At 37.1% G+C, this 13,084-nt stretch overlaps 1 protein-coding gene across 4 annotated transcripts in view; it reads left to right on the top strand.

The window, feature by feature from the left end:
• The window catches only part of PLXDC2 (plexin domain containing 2), a 514,506-nt gene that overhangs the window by 380,608 nt on the left and 120,814 nt on the right, over positions 1 to 13,084 (top strand). For all 4 annotated transcript variants that reach the window (XM_077896883.1, XM_077896880.1, XM_077896881.1 and 1 more), the window contains one exon: positions 10,437 to 10,536. In XM_077896883.1, the coding sequence (XP_077753009.1) occupies positions 10,437 to 10,536 (100 nt within the window). The remainder of the gene's footprint in view (positions 1 to 10,436; positions 10,537 to 13,084) is intronic.

The following is a 13,084-nucleotide window of genomic DNA, read 5'->3' as shown; positions in this document are numbered from 1 at the left end:
TAGACAATGGAATTTGGAAAATCACTTTCCCATTTCCTATTCTGTTAATATCCAGCTGTGACCTAGAACCCATATTCTTTTTATTATTTTTAGTTACTATAGAATAATGATGCTTGTTTGCTCGATTACAGTAGATAGAGACCTAAAATTTGGGACCATGCATAATGTTACAAGGAACATACCTATTCACAGATTTCATTCCAAAACATTAGGGATTTGAAATCAGGTTTCTTACAATCCTGATGCTGTCTTTCCTAGTATACCAATAATTTATTGCATTATTTCTCCTAATATATGTTGCATTAATTGTTACTTCAGATACAAAGTAGGGGAGGATGTGATTCTTTTTGTTTCTCTTGCTAAATGGTTATTTTCTTTTAACCAGCTCATGAGAGGGACAGGCTAGTCATCAATTTCAGACAATGCAATTTAATAAGTCATGTAATCCTTCTATAGGTCAGCAGGGGGAAATCACAGAGAATGTATACCCTACCTGGGAGTCAGCCTATTCCATCCATTTTTTTGGTTGAATACCTTACCATCTCCTTCAGCAAATTTTAGAGGAGGTCGGTATAGACGAACCTTATTGTTTATTAAGTAAAATCACTTTCTAATCTATTTTACCATTTAAGTATTTAAACTTGGGCAGCCCCAGTTGCTCAGAGGTTTAGCGCCACCTTCAGCCCAGGGCGTGATCCTGGAGACCTGGGATCGAGTCCCACGTAGGGCTCCCTGCATGGAGCTTGCTTCTCCCTCTACCTGTGTCTCTGCCTCTCTCCCTCTTTCTCTGTGTCTTTCATGAATAAATAAATAAATCTTAAAAAAAGTATTTAAACTTAGTATACCTTAGTGTGACATCCACTGTTTCTATGTAAGAATGCATAGTTAATAAATCACCATTGGCAATTTGGTGTAGGTTTAAATGGCACCCTTAATGCATTTTTAAAAATTCTTTTAAGACTATTTCTTTTATTTAAACTGTAATGATTCTTCATTCATGGTGATCCTCCTAGAAGTATTGAAAGATGAACACTTGCTGAGCTTGTGGAATTTATGGAAAAAATAATTCAAGAGAATAAGAGAAAGCCAAGAAAAACTGAGCAATGAACCATTTGCCATTGATACGAAGTTATTTGCCTTTATGGCCGTTGCTCGGTGTGTGAGAATGTTGAACATGTGTTTATATAATATATATGCATCCAAAAACCTTTATAGTTGTGCCAGTAGAATTACATATATACATAGATAATACTTGTATATGTGAAATATATACCTATACATTATATATTCATATATTTTTATATTTTTATTCAAATAAAATTTATTTCATAAATTTATGATACAAGGTTGAGAGAACCCTGATGACATAAAATGCTAATTATAAACTCTCAAGAAATCATTCTAAAAAAGCTGTAGACACTAATGATTTTACATTATAGTTTCTTTATTTTAAATACACGAAATATAAAATAGTGTCTGCATGCCTTTAGGATCTAATTCATTTGCATTTGTGGATGTATTTTATTTTTGTAGTTATGTCACATATAAAAGCTCCTGATGTTTTCATTTCTTTTTACTTTCCACAGTTTAAGAAAATGACGAATTGAACCGTTTTCCCTTTATAATGTTCTAATAACAAATGCCATGGGTAGAAAGAAAAAAAGAGAAAGAAAGAAAGAAGGAAAGAAAGGAAAGAAAAAGAAAGAAAGAAAGAAAGAAAGAAAGAAAGAAAGAAAGAAAGAAAGAAAGAAAGAAAGAGAGAAAGGGCTACCTAGAATAAATAATTTCAGAAACAGAAACTTGGGAGCACCTGGATGGCTCAGTTGATTAAGTGCCCAACTCCTGATTTCAGCTCAGGTCATGATCTCAGAGTCCTGGGATTGAGCTGGGCTCCATGCTCAGTGTGGAGTCTGCTTGAGGGCTCTCTCTCCCTCTGCCCCTCCCCCCACTTATTTACTTAAAGTAAATCTTTAAAAGAAAGAAAGAGAGAGGGGGAGAAGCTTGTTCTAATGCTGGCTCTGTCCCTAGCTGTTATGTTGTCTTGGCAATGTATTTGATCTTTATGGGTACACTTTCTCCTTGAAACCCTTCTTCCCTCTCACTCCTAAGATGTCATTGGGAAGTTTCTCTTGCCCCAATCAGGCCACATCCCGTTTCCCTGTTCTGATGTTCCGTGACCAAAGAGCTCTTTTGTCTTTCCCTGAGGTCAAAGGCTTGTGCATTCTTCATGTCTTTCCAAGCCCAAGGAGTTTCTGAATCTCCTCTCTTTTCCCCTTATGTTTTTATTCTCAGCTGTAGGCCCAGATAAAGTTCCCACCATAGTTTTACTGTCTTGAGCCGAGTTCTCCAGACAGACATCAGCCTCATTATTTTATATGAAGCTCCAACTCTAGTTGTTAATTCAGTGGGGGGAAATCTTTAAATTAGAAGTCACACTGGTGTGTGTGTGTGTGTGTGTGTGTGTGTGTGTGTGTTTGTAGAATGGATATGTTGCCAACATTTAGATATCAGAGGGTTTTATTTATTTTTAAAGATTTTATTTATTTATTCATGAGAGACACAAAGAGAAGGAGAAAGAGACAGAGAGAGAGAGAGAGAGAGAGAGGCAGAGACACAGGCAGAGGGAGCAGCAAACTCCATGCAGGGAGCCTGACGCAGGACTTGATCCCGGGACTCCAGGATCACACCCTGGGCTGAAGACAGGCACTAAACCTCTGAGCCACCCAGGGATCCCCCAGAGGGTTTTAAATAAAAATACAGATTTGCATTGCCCCTTGAGAAATCAAAAACCTTTGATCACTTGATCTACATTTCTACATAGCAACAGTTGGCTGGGAAGCGTACTCAGGGTATATCCCCTCCAATTTCTCCCACAGCAATTTCTTCTTTCTTACCTCAGGCTAGCATTGGTTTATGTAGAGATCAAGTCTGAAAACCCTCTTTTAATATAGAGGCTGTCCTTACTTATCAACTTTATGTTGTTATCTGCTTCCAGATTTTCTATAATGTGTGATTATTGGAGATGGGGATGGAGGGATGTTAAGTACATACCTTTGGCTTATGGCTTTAGCTCCTTCTTTGCTTTCATACCATCAAGTGCTCAATATCTGGCATATGAAATAAAGTTCAGTAACTGTACGCTAAAAAGAGATTACAATAATTGTGCAAAATGTTAGCAATATTCAGGAAAGCAAATGGATTTTTATATTGTCAAATTTAATTGAAAGCCTTTCTGTTGGAATGCAGTTTTCAGAGAATTAAGCACTAATACTGAAGACTTTATGTGTTGCTTTGATAGTAATAAAGGAAAGCATGACTCCTTATAATTGGATGCCCTACTGAGTAACACAGAAGCCAGATCCAACATTTAAAGATGATGAGGTAGGAAGTTGAAGGTTGAATGCAGGTGAAAATGGATAAAATAGTAAGCTTTGGGTTTTCTTAAATGTCTATATATTAACCTACTTGACATTATGTTGCTGATTAACAAGTGAACAAAAGTGAGTTTAGAGTAATTCTTCTCCAGTGATAGGCATGTGATTCATACTTTGGAACACACACTACACAATCAAGCCCTTGCTGAGATGCTGTGTCGCCTATTAGGTAGATAGCTAGGTCCATAATGGAAACAAATGCATGTTTTGGCGAGGTTTGCAGTGCAGAAGAGAGAGGAAAAGAAAGTTCCATTACCTCTAACTCAAGCAGCATGCTGTTATCTCCCTGTTTTAGAGACAGACGTAAAACTTCACGTTTTATGTGTTGTGTTGGGCCCTTGAGTCCTGGAGAATGACACCACAGCATGCAAGAGAGAGCAGCTTTTGTCTCTGAATCTTCCCCCAAAGACCAGTGTGCTGTGCCCTACCTTGGCCCTTCCTTAATATTTTTTCCTGCCTTAATTTCGCCTGTTTATTGCAACTCCTTTCTGCATCTGTACTTCATTTGCTTCACCATATCACTTACAGAAAAACTTATACCTACTTAAATAATAAATGTATCTGTGTCCTGTAAAATGGAATGAAAATTAAAACACCTAATAATGGGGCACCTGGGTGATGACTCAGTCAGTTAAACGCCTGCCCTCGGCTCAGGTCATGATCCTGCAGTCCTGGGATCAAGTACCATGTTGGGCTCCCTGCTCAGTGGGAGTCTGCTTCTCCGTCTCCCTCTGCCCTCCCCCACCCTCATTCGTGCTGTCTCCATCTCTCTCTCAAATAAATAAATAAAATCTTTAAAGAAAAATTAATAAATAAAAATAAAACATCTAAAAAAATAATTTATAAATGCCTGCGTAAGCTGAAATGGAAGCATATTTTAGCTGGCGCTAATGTTCCTTTTCTATAACTATCCTTTGGAATGAATGTAATTGTAAAACTCATTTTTCCGAAATTTGTGATTCAATACAAATCATATAGAGGCCGAATGAAAATTTAGCCTTGCTTCAATCATAAAAAGGCAACTATTATAGGCACTTGAAAATAATGAAGCTACGTTTCTTTCTTTAAAAAAAAAAAAAAAAAAAAGCCTCTATGTTTTAGAATTGGTACTGCTTCAGAATGGCTTCCTGAAAATGCCAGGAACTAACTTAGGAAATATTTTGAGAATGTGAATTTGTAGAAAGGATAAAAAAATATAGATTCCCATAAAGCTAAGTGTTTAGAGGTTTCATGCTTGGACATCATCATTGGCCGTAGCTTCTCTGATGATACTTCAGATCCTTGTACATAGAGAGTCTTCTGTGGAATAGATAATTGTGGCAATATGGCACAGACCTTTTCTTGTGCCAATTTTGTATGATATTGGCTATAAGTCTAGATAGTTTTTTATACACAGGCACGCACACCCCCCCACACACACAAATGCTTGGTTGCTATTAGTCAAAGTAATTCAAGTTAAATGTGGCTTTTAATGGTACTCCTGATTCATCTTAATGGTCTCTAATTCAGTCTTGACATGGAACCCTGAAGACTGGTCTGACTTGCTCACAGAGAGCTTACACAGCCCAGTTTGTTGGCTGCAGTAAGTGAGAGGATGAATGATCCTTTCAGAGAATAGCCCCACGTCTTTGATGTCTTGAAATATAAAGATTATAGTCCAAGAAAGCAAGGTGAAAAGGATGTGACAATATCAGGTGGAAAGAGACAGACTCTGAAAGAAATCTATGAGAAAGCCTGGAATTGTTCATGTTTTCCTCATTAATGTCTTACAATATTAAGCATTTAACTCAACTGCCAAAAGTAGTGTTTTCAAAACCTGATACAGAATTGTTTCATAAAAGGCTTGGGGACCTTCTAGGAAAATGTAGGAGATTAAAATCTTCTCGCACATTTTCATTTTAATATTTAATCTGGATAAAAGACCATAGTTTTAGAAAATCTGTGCTTGTATCTATGAACTCTATAAAATTTTAAAAGCATTAGACACCAGGGGTATTGCCATAAAATCATCCTTTTCCAAATATTCCACTATTCATCTTGTCCGTCTCTGGACATTTTAGTGCTCTTCTTTGGTGTTGCCCGGATGGCCCTCTGCACAAGCAGATAACGCCTTTCCTATGGCCTGCAATGTGAAAGCACCCCTGCAGGTGTACAACACAGTGGCCTTGATGAAAAGTTCAACTCCATTCATTCTACTCAGACCAAGGCTGTGGTGATATCATTGACACTCCTCTTTCTCCCACTCTCCTCAAATCCACGGCATGTCTTGATAGCAGTGCCTTCCCATTTCATCTGGAATCCATCTTTCCAACACTTCCACCTCCTGCATGTATCACCCTAATGCAGTCCAAGCCACTCATCTCTTATCCAGACAACTGTGATACCTTCCTAATTAGTTTCCCTGTCTCCCCTGGCCCCCTATAGTCTTGATCACACAGGAGCCAGTGCAATCTTTTTGATGTAAGAGAACATCCTTCCTCTGTTCAAAACCCTCTAAACCTTCACTGTACAACATGAAATAAAATTCAGAGTCATTGACATGGTTTGTGGGGAATGCCTGCCCCCTATGCCCTGCTTCCACCACCTCATCTCCTTTGACAATCTTATTTACTCCTCCTGCTCCAGTGACAACCTTTGAATTCTGAAAGATACTGAAAGCATTTAAGTCAAAGCCTTTGCCTGTACCAGTCCTTCTAACTCAGAGTTCTCCTCAAATATCCACATGGCAGGCTCATGACTACCGAAAAGTCCTCTCATCACAGAAATTTCCTGTGACTCCTTCTCTTAAGGAGACCCCCCCGACCCCCTTCTCTCTCTTTCCCACACATTAGTTTCCTCCTTAGCACTTACCACTTCCCAGCATATTCTGCTTTTTACATGTACTTGTTTTCATGTCAATCTCTGCCCTCTAGAATATAGGGTTAATGAGAGAAGGGTCTTTGTCCTGTTCTCTTCTATAATCCCTACAATAATACACGGAAAATATTTAGTTAATATCTAATAGACGAATGAATTCTATTTTATCCAATAGCATTGAGAGTATATATGCCTTTTGGGGAAAGTACTTTTTATGTAGTAGATAATAGTCTCAGAAATTTATTTTCTACTTTATATTTCCACAGTATATCAAGATTTGTAATAGAGATATTTATGGCAGTAGTGGTTTGTCAGACACAGTCCTCAAAAGTCACTGTCCTATGAATAAGTATAACTTAGAAAACTGGCAGCAAGTTAACTGTTTCTCTTAGAAGCAGACAATGATGTCTACCTACCTCAGTTCTCTTTATAAATGGAGTGTTTCACCCTTGCTAACAGTTTACTTGTTGAAGCTTAGAAAAGTCAAGATCATTCTATAGAGTGAAACCACTGAACAGAGGCCTAAAAGAGTCCTTACGGATCATCTACAACTATCTTCCTAAAGGACTGGCCAATTGATGATGGCATTTTTTTTTCAGTGACAGAAAACTGTCTACATTGTTAGCCTACCCATTTTGGCTTTGGATGGATTTTCCTTTGGGTAAATGAGTCTGTGTCTAGGTAACATAGACACATTGGTCTTCATTTTTTGGAATCCAGAGGAAAAAGAATCAACTAGGAAATGAAGAGATATAGAAGAGTGAAAGCAAGATGCAGAAAACGAAACTTTTCTGCTGGAACGTTCCTATCTTTCAAGTTTAATTGTACCTAGAAGCAAAGAGATATTTATCTGATTCCATGAAACCTAGGAGGAAGAATCATTCTTCATTTTATGTAGAAATATCCAGAGAAGTTTGTATTTGCTCTTAGGTCTCTGATAGAAAATGTATTGGTTCGTATTGCTGTGTAACGAATCACCCCGAAATGCAGTTCCTTAAAACAACTCTATTTCTTATGTCTCACAAGATATCTATGGATCAACTTGCCAGTTCTATTGATCTGATTTAGACTCAGCTGATCTCAACAGAGCTTATTCATGTGCCAGCTGTTAGCTGGTGGATTGGCTAGAGGCTAGCTGGTCAAAGATGACCTCTGCTGGAAAGGAAACATTTCTCCCTGTGCCTCTCTTATATTTTCAGCAGACCAACAGCATACATTCTCATGGAAGGTCTGAAGGCACAAAAACATGTGACCTGAGAAATAAACTCTTGTATAAAAATAAAATATTTGGGATCCCTGGGTGGCTCAGCGGTTTAGCGCCTGCCTTCAGACCAGGACATGATCCTGGAGTCCCGGGATCAGGCTCCCTGCATGGAGCCTGCTTCTCCCTCTGCCTGTGTCTCTGCCTCTTTCTCTCTCTCTCTCTCTCTCTGTGTGTGTGTTTCTTGTGAATAAATAAATTAAATCTTAAAAAAATAAAAATAATAAAATAAAATAAATAAAATAAAATAAAATAAAATAAAATAAAATATCCATGGCAGTATAAGAGGTTTTTCCAATTAATAGCAATGCAGACTCAAGTTCTGCTTTGGGTAAGGGAAAAGAAGAAACACAATCGCTTACTACAGAATTATCAGTAAAATATTTCTCCATCTTGCAGAGGAAATTTGCAGTCACAGATGTTGGAGAATGAGGGAAGTGACAAATACAAGTTAGCAAAGCTTTCTTACTCTTGATCAGGCATGTATTAATAATGCTATTTAGCAATTGTGAGTTTGTCTTACTAGGATATATAAAATATAACTAGAACTGCAAATATTGTTAATGTTTTTTCTAATTTCTTGTCTTCTTTAATTATAAATCTGTTGGGATGCCCAAGTGGCTCAGCAGATGAGCGCTTGTCTTCAGCTCAGGGCATTATCCTGGGCCTGGGGATCGAGTCCCGCATCGGCCTCCCTCGGAGGAGCTCACATTTTCCTATGCCCATGTCTCTGCTTCTCTCTGTGGATCTCTCATGAATAAATAAATAAAATCTTAAAAAAAAATAATAGTAATTATAAATTTGCCTATATATGTTGGCAAATTGAGTTTAAATAAAAATTTTTTTTAAAAGAGGCTAATCAAGCCCTGGCAAATTAAAAAAAAAAAAGATTTTTGTTTATTTGCAAGAGAGAGAACACAAGTGGGGAGAGGGGCAGAAGGAGAGGGAAAAGTAGGCTCCCTGCTGAGAGGGAAGCCTGAAAGTGGGGGGGGGGGGGGGTGGATCCCAGGACACCAAGATCGTGACCCCAGCCAAAGGCAGGTATTTAACCAACTGAGCCACACCCAGGCACCCATATAAGTCTGCCTTAACTATAAATTACACTTATATTAGCATTTCTTCCTCAACATTGTGCATAAAACTGGGTAATAGTGTAATGTCCACTAAGAAAAGGAATTACATATATCGATACTGAGTGTGGCTTAGTGATCACTAAATAAAGTATATCAGAGCTTCATTTAGTAAATAACTTTTAGGAACAAAAATGTTGGCTTTGTTTTGTTTCTGCTGTACAAATATCAGAATACTTCTTTGAGTGTGAGCCAGTCTCAGGGCTCAGTTTCACGACCCTGAGATCATGACCTGAGCAGAAATCAAGAGTCAGAGGCTTACCTGACTGAGCCACCCAGGCCACCAATAAGAATAATTCTTAACGCTGATTAAAAACTGGATATGCTGATATAAAATCAGCAATACCTTAACATTGTTTATGACCTGACTAATATAGTACAAGGAGTACAAATGTCATCTCCCATTTACTTGTTTTGAGATAATTCCATAAGTTTCAGATACATTAAAATTTCCTCTTAATTGGTTAATTTTAACAAAATAGCCCTGTCATAATTTCATGATGTCATGGACGAAAATAAGTCATACAGCCCTTGTTATAACTTCTCTCCCGGTTATTCTCCTTGCTTCTCATTGCTATGCTGTTTATTATGGTTTATACAACAAGGTCTAATCTAATATGTTCTTTAATGAATTATCCACAGATGGCCCACAGTCTGCTTATTTCACCTTAAGATTTGTTGGTACATTTATCTTTCCCTTGTTGTTTCTTGTCCTTTTATTTATTGCAGATGGTTTCATGCCCATTTTTATATCTATAAAAAATGGTAATAAAGATGGTAATCATATCTCCAGTGTTTCTTCTCGAAATCTAGAATAATTGGCTCTAAGAGTTTGTCTCATTTGTAACTATTTCATATATTCTCAACGTGTTTTAGTTTTTTTAAACTGTAAATGTTGGGCACCTGGGTGGCTCAGTGGTTGAGCATCTACCTTTGGCTTAGGTTGCGATCCTGAAGTCCTAGAATCGAGTCCCACATCTGGATCCTATGGGGAGTCTGCTTCTCCCTCTGCCTATATCTTTGCCTCTCTCTGTCTTTCATTAATAAATAAATAAAATCTTTTAAAGAATAAAGTAAACTGTAAATGTTAAAAATGTTTGTCATATTCAGATTTGGGTTCCACTGAGGCTTAAATTTAGGAGATGTGACCTGAAGATGACCATAATAATTCATAAGTTTTCCATATAGGTTTCACCAGAATAGTGAAGCTCAGCATCCATTAACACTTGCCAAGTTTCTCTATCTACTAATCAACGACAGTATTGTTAAATATATATTTAGCAGTGTGCTTATTTGTCTTTCTCTAGGTTTTAGATCTGTAAGGATCTAAACAAGGATTGTAAACAAGGATTTAAAAAAAAAAACTTTTTTTGCAGAAACAAATGGTACAAGAAGAGTCCCTATTCCTGAAATGACAGCCAGGACTAAATGTATTCGTGGTGTACCTGTATGTGTGAGGAGTTTTCAGCATTCAGCATCAGTTAGATTCTTTGAGAATCTGTTTACTTTCATCCTCAAACAGCTGTCTGTAGGACTGGGAACTCTGTTGTTGCTTTAACCCATCAGAAGCACTAAACAGATGTAATGTTTTGGTATTGTATGTCTGTCTTCTCTAGTATTTCCCACTCTCTCTCTCCCTGGTTCTTCATCTCCATCACCTGATTTTATTCAGTCAATGGAATGATCACGCTTCCCACCCCCAACCCTAAATGAAATTCAAATCTCACACATTACAATCTGCTTTTTCTCTTTCAGATTCCCGTCTTGGTCACACAGATAAGTTCAACCAATCACCCAGTGAAAGTGGGGCTGTCTGATGCATTTGTCGTAGTCCACAGGATCCAGCAAATTCCCAGTATGTAGAAGAAGGGTAATTGCAAAATCTGAGCCTGCTGTGGGGGTAAATTTAAAGGTGATTGATTTCAGCCAGTTGTGATAGTTTGAACAACAGAATCACTTAACTGAATGGTGCTTGTAAATTATATTATTTGGTTTATAACTCTTATTGATGTTTGCTATCTCTCTGTTACTCCTCAACTAATAATTTAGGTAAAGAGAAATTAAACAGCCAAGCCAACAATGTGTAATTTGGGTTTCTTTGGGATACTTAGCTTGGTTGCACAGATGTATTTCTTTCATTAATAAGAAGAACATAAAGGAATGACAGATTATTCAACTGATAGGTGCATGAATTTTATTTGTTTAGATTAAATTTATTAGCAAGAAAAGCAGCTTTGTGCCATTTTTATGTCTATTGTGTTTGTATAAGATTCTACAGGAAGGTGAAAGAGAAAGTATAAATTGAAGTAATAAATAAAAATTTCAGTGGAACTTTACCAGAGAAGATACATAATTTTTTTATTAAAGCATTTTTACTTATCTAGTCTAGTTTGCATTTGTGGAATAAAAGCATATGTGTTACTTGGGCAGCTGTTTGTCACATTAGAAATTCAGAATATTAAAAATTCATCATATTAGAAATTCAAAAACCACTGTTAGTAGTAGTTTTGATCATGTATACAGGCATCATTTGAAAATTTCTGTTTTTTAAACCTCTATCTCAAGAAGAGTCCTGAGGGATACTTGGGTGTGTGAGTACTGAAGATGTTCATTTGTGTCCTAGACATGCTTATTTAAAGCAAGAGATGATAATAAAATACATCTCAAGATTAGATCATCTCTTTCCCTTTTTCGTTCAAAGTCCTTCTTATATTTCACTATACGGGTAGACCTAATTTATCACATGTGTATGTTTGGTCTTCCCTTGAACTAATTCTATTTAATTATGCCATCTCTCAAATACAGAAGGCAAATGGAGTGTAAATTATTTAGACTTTTAAAATTGTTAGAATTTTTGGATTGGCTGCAAATGTAATAGGGGTTACCTTACCACGGCAATTTAGAATGATGCTTCTATGTGGTAGTAATGCTTCGTGAAGGCCGTTAATCTTCCACGGCAGTTTCTCTTTATTAGCTGAGAATTACTGGGAAGTAATATTCAAGGGAACTGTTAAATCAAGGCAGATTTTCCAGAAATGAAATTAGACAGTGAACAAAGCAAGGATGTACTAGTGTATGCAGGCACATAATGACATCCTCTTAAATAAGAGGCTGTGTCCTGGGAGAGCCAAGTTGATTCCTGTTTGAGGACAAGTATTTTTCACATTCCTTCTTTCAGGATGTAAAATCAAGCATGACTTGAGTCAATTATAACGCAAGTAAAACTCAAGTTTTAGTTTATTTGTGGGTACTTTTCTTCCGAGAAAGAACATTATTTGCAGCTTCCTCAAAAGACATCTTGATCTACATTGATGTTCTGCCATATTATTGTTTGGACAAAAAGACCCACCCAAGTACAAAAGAAAAAAATTTTTACAAATGTATTTTAATATGCAAGTATTGTCTCAGAACCCAGGCATGGTAAAATTGTACTTAGTCTGTAGAGCCCAAATTACAATTTTGCATCCCTTGTTATAATGCAGTAGAGTAACTATTATGTCCTGAGGAAAAATAACTTTCCCAAATATAAATTTTATAAAGTAAATTGGCAAATACCATATGAATTTTGGGAACAGATTGTGTCTAACGTTGAGACTCAGCATGCATCTCCAAAAATTCCACAAGAGTCAAGTTTAGGGAAAAGCTTCTCAGGCGAGCTGCATCCCAGAATCCCATTCCCATGTCCTGTTTCTCTCACTGTTCTGTCCTGAGAAAATTAGCCAAGAAAGGATGGAAGTTCTGAGTTTCTAATCCACTCATCCCTGCCTTTAAATGGAACCACATTTCAGCAAGAAAATTGGAATTGATGTGTTCTATTAAAAGTCTTTTGGGGGGATCCCTGGGTGGCGCAGCGGTTTGGCGCCTGCCTTTGGCCCAGGGCGTGATCCTGGAGACTCGGGATCGAATCCCACATCGGGCTCCCGGTGCATGGAGCCTGCTTCTCTCTCTGCCTGTGTCTCTGCCTCTCTCTCTCTCTGTAACTATCATAAATAAATAAAAATTTGAAAAAAAAAAAAGTCTTTTGGGGAACAGAAAAATTTAAATCTCCTTAAACATCTGTTCCCACATTTATAAGGTATAAGTAATAGTATCTGTTACATGAGCTTCTCTATAGAAGGAGAGATATGGTCCCATTGTATTCTCAACCTAAAAGAAAGAAAGAAAAAGAGAAAGAAAGAAAGAAAGAAAGAAAGAAAGAAAGAAAGAAAGAAAGAAAGAAAGAAAAAGAAGAAAGAAGAAAGAAAGAAAGAAAGAAAGAAAGAAAGAAAGAAAGAAAGAAAGAAAGAAAGAAGGAAGGAAGGAAGCATACTTATTTAGGCCAGAGATTAAGCTAGCCCAAGATTAGCATGGTATAAATTATATACAACTATTACTTTTTCCTGAGACATATAAGATGATTGCTA

Source organism: Canis aureus, chromosome 5 (genome assembly GCF_053574225.1).
Source record: "Canis aureus isolate CA01 chromosome 5, VMU_Caureus_v.1.0, whole genome shotgun sequence".
NCBI classification, from domain to species: domain Eukaryota; kingdom Metazoa; phylum Chordata; class Mammalia; order Carnivora; family Canidae; genus Canis; species Canis aureus.
This window is presented reverse-complemented; position numbering and strand designations above follow the sequence as displayed.